Raw genomic sequence first — 13,499 nt, 5'->3', positions numbered from 1 at the left:
CTTACTGCATATCTAAAAGCCACTTGTTCAAATATGACAGTGGATCTCTTGCTTGGCTGTAGCGATAGAGTCAGGATTAGTCTATGACATTACTCTTTTTCAGATTTTGGTGTGGGGCTATGAAGGGTTCATGCCAATGATTAATATATTTCCTTTTAATAAAAAGAAAGGAGTAAAAGCTTAAAATTTGGTCTTTAAGTGCCTCTTGTGTTGGAGGAGCTTTAGTTGTTGAAGGTTCCATGTATCTTGGACCCTTAGCATCCAGCCTTCCTTCACTCATGGAGAGAAAGTCGAGACTAACTAATCATAGACAGCCTAGAGCCCTGACAGCACTGGGCTACTGAAAACACCCTAGACCACTACCCCTCAGATGCCACACTCTGTGAGAAAGGGAAATCTATTATTTTTCAAGGGAGTTTTGATAAAAAATAAGTAAACCCTGTTACTACGCCAAAACATTTTGGCAACCACAACAGGTTACTTTGCCTCAGAACCAACTCTGAGAATTTCAGGTGAGAAGCAGTGCTGAATCACTTTTGGTCTGTGTAGCTTCATCACACATTGTTAAATCTCAATAGGGAATCTGTGATCAAAATACCAGGGTAGTCATGAGATACTGGACTCAAATCCTGAAAGACAGTGTTACTTGTAAAAGGAATTAGAACAGCATTTCAGACAAAGAAGTTGCAGGAGTAAGGATTACATCTGAAGTAAAGTTCATGATAGGAATTCTATGTACCGTATTTAACTAGGACATAGAGAGGTGTAAAATGTGAGCAGTCTGAGGAAATGACCTCTAGACCTAACCCCACAGCTTCACTTCCTGTGTAACAAAAAATAGATAGATAGATAGATAGATTGATTGATAACCAAAAATCAACAGGAGTTTAGGTTTAGATAGTTCTGGCTCTAAGCTCCATGCACAAATCAGAAATCACTCCAGGTGTTTTAAGCAGAACGATATGCTAAAAAGAGTTAGATAATCCTGAGGTTTTTGAAGTGCTAGAATAGATTCTGGGCCCTCAAAGATGAACCCCAGAGTACTAGCAACTGACCATTAAGAAATGTTCTATTTTTTGCCACAGGCAAGAGTTTCCACAGAGTGTGTGAAATTCAAGAACACAGCTTAGAGAAGCTGGGATCTAGCTGTAATTCGCATAGGGCAGGAATATATCTGTGGTGGTTTGAATGTGAATGGACTCTGGAGGCTCATACATTTGCATACTTGGTCTCCAGTTAGGAGAACTGTATAGGAAGGATGAGGAGGTATGACCTTCTTGGAGAAGGCAGGTCACTAAGGCCTGGCTTTGAGGATTTTTTTTAATATTTATTTATTTTATATATATGAGTACACTGTTGCTGTCTTCAGACACACCAGAAGAGTGCATCAGATCCCATTACAGAAGGTTGTGAACCACCATGTGGTTGCTGGAATTGAACTCAGGACTTCTGGTAGAGCAGTCAATGCTCTTAACTGCTGAGACATCTCTCCAGCCTGACTTTGAGGTTTCAAAAGCACATGCCATTGCCAGTGTATCTCTGCTCTTGGTGTATTTCAAGAGAGTTCTCTGCTACTGTGTCCAGCACCTGTACACCTTTGGGGGCCATGCTCCCTGTCATGATGATTACTGACTTTAACCCTTTGAAATATAAACACCCCCAAACCTCTTTCTTCTACGATTTTCCTTGGCCATGATGTCTTACGACAGCAATAGAAAAGTAGCCAAGTCAGTGTTTGACTACCTCCCTCAACTAACTTTTGAATCAGGGTCTCACTATGTGGCCTAGACTGGCCTTAAGCTCTCATTGTACTGTCTCAGTCTCCTGAAAAGTAGGATTACAGGCCTGCTCCACTGTGATTTCCCCACCTCACCACCACTCTCACACCTCCAACTGCCTCCTGTCAACCATGAGTGAGGACTTAACACTGAAAGACAAAGTCTGCAAGTCTCAGTGGACAAGGGCCCCAGCACCAGCACCTATGGAGACTCAGGCATATCATCTGCTTGTCAAACTCTGGACATATACCCAAACTCAGCCAGAAGGAAAGCTGTGGACAAGAATATGAGCAAGAAGCTAATGAGTGTTAATTTCCACATTCATCCAGAAACTTTGCATGTAAGATCCTGGACCCAGACACCTGGGTCACTATCACTAACACCTCTGGCTTAATCTTTTTGCTCTTGTTTGTTTCTCCTCCTCCTCCTCCTCCTCCTCCTCCTCTTCTTTCTCCTTCTCCTCCTTCTCCTTCTCCTTCTCTTTCAGACATGGTCTTACTATATAGCTCTGACTGTTTTGGAACTCACTCTGTAGGCCTCAAACTCATAGAGATCCACCTGCTTCTGCCTCCTGAGTGCTGGAATTAAAGGTGTGAGCCACTACATCTGGCTTATCCTTTCTTTCTTTTTAAAAAAATATTATATATATATATATTTATGTATATATATGTACATACATACATACATATTTGAGTGTTCTGTTTTCACACACACCAGAAGAGGGAATCAGATCCCATTAGAGATGGTTGTGAGCCACCATGTGGGTTGCTGGGAATTGAACTCAGGACTCCTAACTGCTGAGCCATCTCTCCAGTTCTCCTTCTGGCTCATTCTTAATTCCTCCTATGGGTATTCCAAAAGTGCTGAGAATATAGTTGATGGAGTTGTAAGCCTGAAGACTTTTTATGCCAGGAAATACATAACATGCCCTAGTCAGGGGCCTGGTGAGCTTTTTGTCAACTTGACGTAAACTAGAGTCATCTGGAAAGAGGAAATCTAAATTGAGAAAATGCCTCTATCAGACTGGCATGTAGACAAGTGTGTGAGACATTTTCTTGACTAATGTTTGTTGGGGGGTCGGCCCAGACCACTGTGGGCAGGACTACCCGGTAGTAGTCCTGAGTCCATAAAAAGGCAACCCGAGGGGACCATGGGGAGCAAAACTTACAATAAGCAGCATCCATCCATAGCTTCTATTTAGTCCCTGCCTTGAGTGTCTACAGCAAGTTCCCTTCACAATTGACTGTGAGCCTGCGATACGAAAGAAATCTTTCCTCGCCACGTTGTTTGCGGTCCTCGTGTGTATCACAGCTACAGAGGGCTGTCACTCAGTCCCCATCCCCAGAGCAGCGTGCATGCGCAGGATCTAAACTCTTGTTTAGGCATACTCTGATCCCAGCGCTGCATTCTGAACTCCTGTAGGATGGAAACTGTATGCCATCCACATTTGTATCTCCTGTGCCTGCTTAGCTCAGAGAAGACATACAGGTGTCTGCAGAACTTTCAAACCTTTCATTCAGAAGTGAATCCGGTAATCCAGCACCCACGAGAGGACCATGCGGCATCTGTAGTTGCTAAGGGGCGGGGTCATCTCTGAGGGAGTGGGTCTTTCAGGGAAAACAAGAGTAGACCTGTGCCAGGCATCTGCTCCGCGCGGTGCTGGTTTCTTGCTGGGAGCTTAAAGCTTCCTGCCATTAATGTTTTGTGAAATCAATCTCATCGGAGCAAGTAAAAGCTACATACAGCTCACGGGCTCTGAGCAGACATCATACTGTCCAGTGTCTAGACTTGAAGATTCTCAGCACCCTGAGGTGCTACCCACTCCCCCCCCCCCACACACACACACACTCCCGCAGCAGCTATGCGCGTGGGTTCTTTGCTACTCACCTCATTGCTGGCAGTCTCCTGCGCAGGCCTCCTGGCTTCTGTTGAGTGGGAACCCAGCCTGGGTCTACCGAGGCCTGCGTGCTAGGTTGGGGCAGTGCTGTGACTGGGGCGCCGCGGAAAACCGGGAGGTCCAGTGGCGCCAGGCGGGGGAGGGCGGGGGAGGGCGGGGCGGGGCGGGGCGAACTCTCCGGGTTCAGGGCTCTGCTCACTCCGCCAGCGGGAGACCCCGGCCCCTGCGTCCTAGCTTCCAGCAGCCTCTAGCCGGCCACCTTACAAGTCTAGGAGCTGCAGGCTCTCTCACTGTTCCTGAATCTTCTAAATTCGGTAATCCGACGCCAATTCCAGGACTCTGTCTTCTCGCAGGCTGTGGAGAGGCAGGGTTCTTTCCTTTGGGTGACAAATGGCGGAGTGAAACCTTGGAGCAGCCTCTTGCTATGTTGTTTTACTGTAACACTCCCTTCCATCAGCCATTTAATTTTTTATTTCTGACTTCCAGTTTGGTGTCTTCCTTTATTACCTCCCCCTTCGCCCCCACCCCAGCCATTTAAATCGGAGTTGGAGTTTGTTAGGCGATTTTAGCATAAATTTTAAATTCTAGGGGTAAGGGGATGAAATGCTCCAGGCAGAAAGATGTATCCAAGTCCAAGTAGAGAGGTTTGTGAGCATCTCAAAGGAGAGATGATCTCATCCCTTACCTGGTTTCACTCTTTGAGCAAGTGCTAAATCCACTCTTGGATTTCAGGCATGCAGGTGTATTAAGTAAATTTCTATCCCAGACAGAAATCCTCCGAATGAACCTAGGCTCCATCCAGTATCCTTTCTCAGAGGAAATAAAATGATTTTTTTCCTAAAAGGAACTCATTTTCTAAAACTTGCAAAAATTTCCATTTTCAATGGCTTCCTCTTCCTGCAGGACTAATACATATTTTCCTGCCCCCCCCATTGGTCATATGATGTTCATTTGATATGCCTTGATTTTATTGGCACGAGTGGAAAACATTGAACTTTTTGGCTAGATTCATTCTGGTTTCATTGCTTATAACGTCTGAGCTCTGACAGAAGTAACTGAACATTTCTTGCTGTTTGAATCTATGTTGTTAAACTGTGTTTAAATGAAGTCGTTTGTTTTTAACTATGTGTGTCCCTGCTCACAACACGCTTGGGGAGTATTCTCTACTCTCCAAGGGACTCTGGCCAGCTTGAGTGTGGCAAGCATGGCTCTGGTAGGCCTTGCCCTTCTCCCCCATTTCCCTGTGCCCTGCTAAAAACCGTTAGATTACATCCCTAAAGCTAGCCATCAAGGTCTGTACCCTTATTTGGCCACTTCCTCCTCCTGAGGCTGACTACCAAGGTCCAGCTATCAAAGTATTGAAGTCCAGCCGTCAAAAGTACCTTTGGCTCATCTAATTAATGTGCCCAATTAAAATTAAACACTTCATCCTAACATGAGGTTTCCCCTTGTACTGTTATAAACTGCCATTTTCCTATGTGCCACATCTGTCACCTCTCTATCCAGACGCAGTCCTTTGTCCCCTTCTGGGATAAGTAGCCCTGGCCCTCTCCCTTGTCCTTTATGTCTTTGTGTCTTAATCTCTGACCTCTGTTTCTCTGGGGCAAATAAATGTTTGTGCTGGGAACTCGGTCTTAGAGGTCCTGAGCAGACATTTTTCCAAGTAACTCCAGTGTTCCATTCACTCATTCACAAGGTAAGAATCATAATACAAAAAAAAAAAAAAAAAAAAAAAAAAAAAAAAAAAAAGAAAGAAAAGAAAAAACCCAACAAGACAAAATAAACAAACAAAAGTCAAGGCATTTAGTCCAAATCCTTAATTTCTTAAAGTGAAGAACTAGCCAGGCATGGTGGCAGAGTCTATATTGTGTCTCAGCACCTCAGCCATCCTGAGGCAGGGGAATGGTGATGTAAAAGCCAATGAGAGAGAGCTACCCAGTGAAAAGCTGACTTCTAAAAAATAAATAGATAGATAGATAGATAGATAGATAAAAAAAGCAGACAACTAAAGAAAAAAGGACAGGCAAATTGGGTGGCTGGGTCAGTCCACCACCTGCTCAGGGAAAACCGGCCCAGAGCTCTAACTACCTTATCATGGGAGTCGCTGACAGAGCTACTCCAAGCACCCTTTGTTGTGAATTTCGATTCAAATCCATCAAGAGCACCATCTTCATACCTTGAGTCAGCCCTTCACTGTGACCCACAGTTATACTGGCTAAGTAAGTCTCTCCAAGAAAAGGCAGAGAGTAAGAGAGGCTGGTTTCAATGTGGGCTTTTGAGGGAACGACAAACAGCTTGCACATACAACCTTAATGCTGAAAGAAACCACTTGTAAAGAATGCTAGAGAGTTGTCATTCATAAATTCACACAGACTTCTTGTAGAATATTTTTTTTTTTTTAAATTTCACTTGTCTCAGGTTATGGACTTACTTATATTTATGCAGAGTCTTTTAAAACTCATGTGCTATTGTTATCCTGGAAACCAGTGAAAAACATCTCTGAATTTAATCTAGAAAAATCCTCTCAAATTGACCGTATTGCACGTTAATTATATATTCTTAGCTCCATATTGGATATAATTGCTGATTTTAATAAGCAATGTCTAGACTAAGAAAACACTTAGTGTGGTAAACACTCGGTCTTTTCTTTTATGTAACAAGACAAAAATGTAGTTGCTACTCTAAACTCTCCTGTTGTGACATTAAAGCCAGCTCATCTTTATCTGTGGTGTGCATTTATGATTGTATAAAAAGCTCAAGTTAGTATCAGCATAGAAAACAATGAAGAACTTTACAAAAACATTCAGTTTTGAAAGCTAAAGGGAAACTGGAAAGGAAGATTTTTTTTTAACAACTTCTTTTGTATTCGTATTTTAACTTTATTTGTTGCTATGAACTAAGGTGGCCTTCCAAATTTCCTGTGTTAAAACATGAATCCCCACTGTGAGACTGGTCTGAGGTAGGCCTGTCTGGGAAAGAATTAGGTGACAAAAAGTTCTCTCTTGTTTGGGATGAATGCCTTACAAAGAGCTGAAAAGGCCCGTGCTCTTTTTCACTATGCTCTTCTCAAGTGAGGCCATAGCACCGTGACCTGCACACAGGCAAAGGACCCTCACCAGACACAGTGTCTCTTAGCACCTTGACCCTGCCTTTGAGCTTTTACACAGAGAAGCAAATTCCCCTCTCTCCCTTTAAAAGCCATGGCCTTTTGTAATAGTTATTTGCTATTCTTGTAAAAATCTTACTAATCTTTGTTATTTTAAAAAACTCCTCATGGGGCTGGTGAGATGGTTCAGCAGTTAAGAGCCTTGACTGCTCTTCCAGAGGTCATGAGTTCAATTCCCAGGAACTACATGGTGGCTCAAGACCATCTGTAATAGGATCTGATGCCCTCTTCTGCTGTGACTGAAGACAGCTACAGTGTACTCATATAAATCAAATAAATAAATCTTAAAAAAAAAAACAAAACTACACCTTTGCCACAAAATCAATACATTTTATTTGATTTATTTACCACAGTTTCAGAAGAGACGAGAGACTAGTCACACTCTTGGGAACAATCACTAGAGGGCTTGTTTTCATGAATGTCGTCACTCAGGAGAGATGATCAGCCAGTCAGCTTGCTTTTCTCTGTGGCTAGGATCCACGCAGTCACAGGCTCCAGCCCCCGTCGATGATGACAGGATTGCCAGTTACATAGGCTGACTATAGTAACAAGCAGAGGAGAGACAACAGTTAACCCCCTGGACCCAGGGTGCACTTTGAACATTTCTTATGTGAGATAAGAGTCAAAACTTTTGATTCTCATTCTAACAAGTAACCTAAATTGAATGTAGGAAAAAACCCAAACAAACAAACAAACGAACCAAAAGAAAGTTTAGACGATTTGGAACAGCTGAGCTTCCCATGATCCGGAGCACATGGCCTATGTGCATCTCACACTCCACTGACGGTCTGTTAGGTGCGTGGCTTCAGAGTCACAAAATTACGGAGAGATGAAATAAAGGACATGCTAGAACACATTTTCATTTTGAAACTCAGAACCATTCAGAGCTAGCTAACTTTCAGACCACTAATAAATGTTTAGAACGTGTGTCGACTGACGCCATGCTAACAACGGGAAAGCAGGCAATGCTTATTAACTGATCAACTCAGGGAAACGCATGAATTGTGTTTTACACCAAAATTTATATAGGCAATCATTCTTGCAATCCATTACCATGTCAAACAATAGTCCACACTAGATTCAGATGCCTAACTCTGTATAAGAGCAGAGGGTTTAAAGTTAATTATTGGCTTATGTTTATACACATTTCCATTTTGCAGAGAACTAATTGAACTCATGAATTCATAGCAGCTGTGGCTACCCACCAGGGACTGAGACCATTAACACTCTATCGTGGATGAGGGAGTACAGGCAGAGTATGAGGATATTTCTGAATTAAATCCATGAAAGCTGATAAGTGTTTGCTTCAGTAATAATTTACCTAGCAGTTCTGTAGCTCCTACAAACTGTGGCTAACAGTCCTGAGGAGCAGTAACTAAACGTCGTATTCAGCCTTTGTGTCTGTCAGAATCAACAACTGTGTTGGCTGCACCAGGTCACTCTAAAGCGGAGCTAGTACGGAAGTAGCCCCCACTCTGCAGAACGGAAGTAGCCCCCACTCTGCAGAACGGAAGTAACCCCCCACTCTGCAGAACCTACTGGAGGGGATGGGGGCTCACTGGACTCCAGAGGGAGACAAACTTCACACACTTCGGGGAAGCTAAAGCTTGGAAGATTCGCAAAGGCTCTGCCTTAGCTGTATGGTGGTGGACATGCTGGCGGAGATCACCCACACTAAGGTGGACTTTTCCCATGATGCATTTGAGCTATCCGGCTCTGGTTCGTGATCCCAGCAAGCCTCACTGGTTCACCAAGGTAAACAAGGTTGCAGTTGTTGCTTCTGTCTGTTGTGGGTTCAAAACAAAAGAGCTTTTATGCTCTGCACCTTGGTTTGTGCTTTATCAGCCATTGAATTCATGCTAGTCACTGGGGAAGGCATTGGTTATTAAATAGGTGTAAAGTCAAAGAGACCAAATTAGGCATTTCTATGTGATGACAAACAAGATTAGGAAAGATCATGGACCTCCCCAACTGGGTCACTAGTAAGCTAAAGTAGCACATACCAACTCTATCCCTAAACACAATTAAAGCTGGTAAGCCTGTTCACATCTCTCTTTCGACTCTCACAATCGAGAGCCTTTCTTTTTCTTTTTCTTTTTTTTTTCTTTTATTAGATATTTTCTTTATTTACATGTCATATTTCCCAGTTTCCCCTCCAAAAAACCAACAAAAAAGCCAAAAAACAAAAAACAACAAGAACAAACCCCTGTTCTCTCTCACCTCCCCCTGCTTGCCACCCCACCCTCTCCCACTTACTGGCCCTGGCATTCCCCTACACTGGGGCACAGAACCTTCACAGGGCCAAGGGCCTCTCCTCTTATTGATGACCGTCTTGGCCATCCTCTTCTATACACATGCTGCTGGAGCCATCAGTCCCACCATGTGTACTCCTTGGTTGGTGGCTTAGTCCCTGGGAGCTCTGAGGGTACTAATTAGTTCATATTGTTGTTTGTCCTAAGGGGCTACAAACCCTTCAGCTCCTTGGGTCCTTTCTCTATCTAGCTCCTTCATTGGGGACCCTGTACTCAGTTCAATGGATGGCTGTGAGCCTCTACTTCTGTATTAGTCAGGTACTGTCAGAGCCTCTCAGGAGATAGCTATATCAGGCTGTATTGTTCTTCCTTCAGTCTCTGCTCCATAGTTCGAGAGGCTTTTTTAAATTACATTTTATTTATTATGTGTGTGTATGTGTGCATGAGTGCATGACACACTAGAGAAGGTCAGAAGACAACTTTTGGGGATCCGTTCTCCCCATTCAACATGTGGATGTCAGGGATTGAATTTATGTCAGCATACTTGGCAGCAAAGGGTCTTTACCTGTGAGTTATTTTGCTACCCCTGGGTTTTTTTTATATGTAACCAGCATGCCCACAACTGTCTTTTTATAAAGCAAATCTCTCAGAAGGCGCTGCACTTTAACTAACGTCATCCTCTAGTTTCCTTCTGTGTTGTGATGCGGAGTCACGGAAATCTGAATGAAGAAGAGCCCCTGTCACAGACAACAGTGACTTCTGGGTAAGTGAAACCAGAGTTTATTCCTACCACATAAATGAGGCACGTTAGCAATACTGAACACAGACTCACAAAACTGTGAAGAGGATGAGCAAATGTGTCTTAGCCCAGTGTGGCAGAATTACAAACCGGAAGAGCAGCACTCACTTCGTCTGAGGCCAGGTATACGCAGAGCAGGGCGACCTCTTCGGCAGACGCAAACCTTCCCGTCTTTTGTCTGTTTAGGAAAGTTTTCAGTGCCTGTGACCAGAGACAGTTCCATGTAAGAGATATACGCTGGCACTCGTGTGCCCTTGTACCATCGCTGAGGGACCTAGAGTCAGAGGGGCCTACAGAGGGACTAGGGCCATCAGTGGAGGTAGCTTTGAAATGTCCAACCATGTTCCTCAAACCAGTCATGACACACTGACATCCATGGATACTTTGATAGGTAAGAAAGCCTCTAGGGCTAGGTGTGGGGTCGCACAGCTTTAGTTCCAGTCCTTGGGACGCAGAGGCAGTGGATCTGTGAGTTCGAGGCCAGCCTGGTCTACGGAGTGCATTCCAGGACAGCGAGAGCTACACAGAGAAATCCTGTATTGAAAAGCCAAAACCCAAAACCAGAACAAAATAAACAAAACCAGAAAGCCACTAGGAAAGCCCGTTGTGGTCAGTGCCAGTGCGTGATGGTAATACCAGCATGGGGAGCTGAGGAAGGAGACACGAATCACAGCCAGTGTGGGCTCTGGAAGTCTCCTTTATCTCTGACAAGCAACAGCGAAGTATTTGCAGACATGTAATATTAACCTGACCGTCTCGGCCGTTCTAAGTGCGCAGCTCAGGGGTAATAAGTACAAAACACTTAGGGCCATCGGTGGTGAGCTCCTCATCTTGCTAACGCTTCTCATCTTGCAAAATGAAAATCTCCGTCGAGCAAGCAGTAACTTTCCCCTCCCCCAGTCCTTGGGAGCCACATCTTTCTTTTCTCTCTAGATTCATAGATTTATGAATCTATCTAGATAAAGAACAGGGCATTTCATTTTTTTTTTTTTAAATTTTAGCCAAAAGGTTTGGACCCTTTCAAACTGCTAGATGTCCATACCTCTTTGGGATCATCTCTAGCTTGTATTCTTTCTTGCAGAGATGGGGTATCAACGGTTCCTAAACCAAAGGAGACATTCACTGTGGTTACTTCAATTGAAAGGAAAATTAAACCCTAAATTCCTTTCCCACATGATAAGCAAGCCGTGAAATCTTTGTCCTTTCTTTTAAACAACACACTTGAGCTCTACCTGCCTGAGCACTAAGGGTAATAACGTTTGTAATGACATCAAAGTGCTTTTACACACACACACACACACACACACACACACACACACACACACACACAGTGGTTCTGTGACAGCAGGCCGGGACTCTGGGTGAATTAACTGGCTCTCTTAGTGACACACAGCCATGCTGTGTTTGCTTGATGATTTCTAGATCTGTAAGTATCTTTGACTTATCTCAGCTAGTCCCCACAGGAGCCTAGAAGAGCAGAGGACAACACATATGAGCTTCAGCAGTCTACTGTAATGATTGCAAATCACAAAAATAAGAAGAATTAAAAAGTTGAAACCCATTTGATACCCAAACCTATAGTCGTTTGGACTTTTCCCTTAACTCATGTGTAAGTTCACTGTGGAATGCTGGATTTTGTTTTGTTTTTAGGATAACGGTGTTCTGGGGAATCCCTTGCTCTCCCTGTGGGTATGAAGGTTTTTAAGGCACCTCTCAACTTTGTCTGAAGGCCACACATAGATCTGATCACCTAATTTTGGTTTCATTTGTCATTTTTCTAGAGAGATGGAGAGTCTTCCGTACCTGCCCCGCCCCTGTGTGGAACCTTTCTCCTTAGGTTCTCCATCATGTCCTAACACACACACACACACACACACACACACACACATCCTGCCACACACAGGCAGCACTTTCAGCTGATCCACTCTCCCCGGTCAGCAACCATCTGACTCTCCCCCTTACTGCAGAAGAGACATCCATTTACCCCATTTACACAATCTCCTTCATTTTGCTTGTCAACAGCCTACTGAAAGTCCAGTCTTTTCCTAGCCAAAGTTCACCCTGAGCTGACTATAACAGTCCTCAAAAATCCTACAACTGTAAGTGCTGAGTGGGTGTCATAGTTTACATGTGGCTGGCAGTGGTAAATACTAACGAAAGCTAGTGTGAGCCCATGTCCTGCTGTCTGCTGTGCCATATCTACACATCTGGCTGGATGTGGTGACTCGAAACCCGTTGGCGCTAACCCAGACACTCACTCCTCCTTTGCTCGGTGACTCACAGCTAGTTCCTCGTTCCAGCATTTGATTTTTCCAAGTCCTATGAAAATTCTAGCTGTGGAAACAGCCACATATTCTAGATCTTTTGCCATTTTTCTCCTGACGGCCAGTGCTCCCAAGGTCAGGTGTAGTCAAGTGTGGATGGTGAAGATTCTTTTTCTCAATGCTACCTGTGGCTGCATTTCCATCCAAAGAGAAATGGGCCTGAGTATCCCAATCTCTGAAGGGCAGGCCTGGCAGATAATTGATCACTTCCCCTGGGTTAATCGTTTCTGGGGTTCCCAACCTAAGACTCACATGAATCTTCTATGGGCCTTCCCAAATGGCATGTAGCTTTCCTACCAACACATCCCCTCAATTCTTGCATGGCCATCTGGTTGATCACCCCAACTCTGGCTATGGACTATTGAAAACCTTAGTAGAACTAGGTGATGTCGGTGCACGCCTTTAATCCCAGCACCCTGGAAGCAGAGGCAGGTAGATCTTTGTGAGTTCGAGGCCAGCCTGGCCTACAGAGCAATTTCTAGGACTGCCAAGTCTACACAGAGAAACCCTGTCTGAAAACAATAACAAAACCAAAAAACAAACAAAACTAACCAAATAAACAACAACAACAACAACAACAACAACAAAGAAAACCTTAATCCTACACATACACTATTCTTTCCAGAAGACACCAATCACCCTTGTTAGGTACCCTGTGCTCATTTTGGGTTGGTGCAACCAGGAAGAAGTATGCCTGGTTACCTAGAAAGTATGTCATGCCCACAATTATTAAGAAAAGTGGTTGTGCTGGGTATAGTGATGCACGCCTTCAGTTTCAGCAGCAAGCGGGCAGAAACAGGCTGCTCCCCTCGAGGTGTAGACCAGCTGGGTTCGCCTAGTGAGTTCCAGGCAAGCAGAAAACAAAGAAACAACAGAGAAAAAGCAGAGCCGTTTCCTCCGTTTCTTCATAGGGCCATCACATCTTTTTCTCATAACGGTAGCAGATATTTTTGCTTTGGGTCATGTGATCCATTGCACCCTCTCCACTCTGGCAAGAAGGCGTGAGCCTTCCCAGGTGGGAGTGTCTCCAGCAAGCTTTGCTTACAGAACAGGCCACAACATCCTTTTGATTTCCGAGCCGCTCTGGTGGTTTGGGAGTTTAGTGGACCCCTGTGTTCCCAAAGGCTCCCCTGACTTTCTGTCTGCTGTCCCACGGGAATGCTCTGCTTTTCTACTCTCCACAGACAACATCACTAAGGTCTGCTTTCAGATCAACAGGTTCTGGCAAGTTTTGTGTCTCAGCCACTTGAGTCTAAACCATCTCACACATTCTGGGTTTTAAA

At 44.2% G+C, this 13,499-nt stretch overlaps 2 protein-coding genes across 4 annotated transcripts in view; both read right to left on the bottom strand.

Moving 5' to 3' along the window:
• Slc9b2 (solute carrier family 9 member B2) overlaps nt 1-3,783 on the bottom strand; it is a 36,522-nt gene extending 32,739 nt beyond the window's left edge. The window contains exon 1 of the mRNA XM_031375593.1: nt 3,666-3,783. The gene's annotated coding sequence lies outside the window, so the exon portion shown is untranslated. The remainder of the gene's footprint in view (nt 1-3,665) is intronic.
• A 3,367-nt stretch (nt 3,784-7,150) lies between these two features.
• The window catches only part of Bdh2 (3-hydroxybutyrate dehydrogenase 2), a 22,955-nt gene continuing 16,606 nt past the window's right edge, over nt 7,151-13,499 (bottom strand). The window contains exons 8-10 of one of the 3 annotated variants that reach the window (XM_031375590.1): nt 10,935-10,993; nt 10,001-10,093; nt 7,151-7,380 (exon numbers count right to left, since the gene is read on the bottom strand). In XM_031375590.1, the coding sequence (XP_031231450.1) occupies nt 7,327-7,380; nt 10,001-10,093; nt 10,935-10,993 (206 nt within the window). In that variant the 3' untranslated portion in view covers nt 7,151-7,326. The remainder of the gene's footprint in view (nt 7,381-10,000; nt 10,094-10,934; nt 10,994-13,499) is intronic. The other 2 variants (XM_031375591.1, XM_031375592.1) reach the window with 2 other exon arrangements.

Source organism: Mastomys coucha, unplaced genomic scaffold (assembly GCF_008632895.1).
Source record: "Mastomys coucha isolate ucsf_1 unplaced genomic scaffold, UCSF_Mcou_1 pScaffold16, whole genome shotgun sequence".
In the NCBI taxonomy this organism is placed as follows: domain Eukaryota; kingdom Metazoa; phylum Chordata; class Mammalia; order Rodentia; family Muridae; genus Mastomys; species Mastomys coucha.
This window is presented reverse-complemented; position numbering and strand designations above follow the sequence as displayed.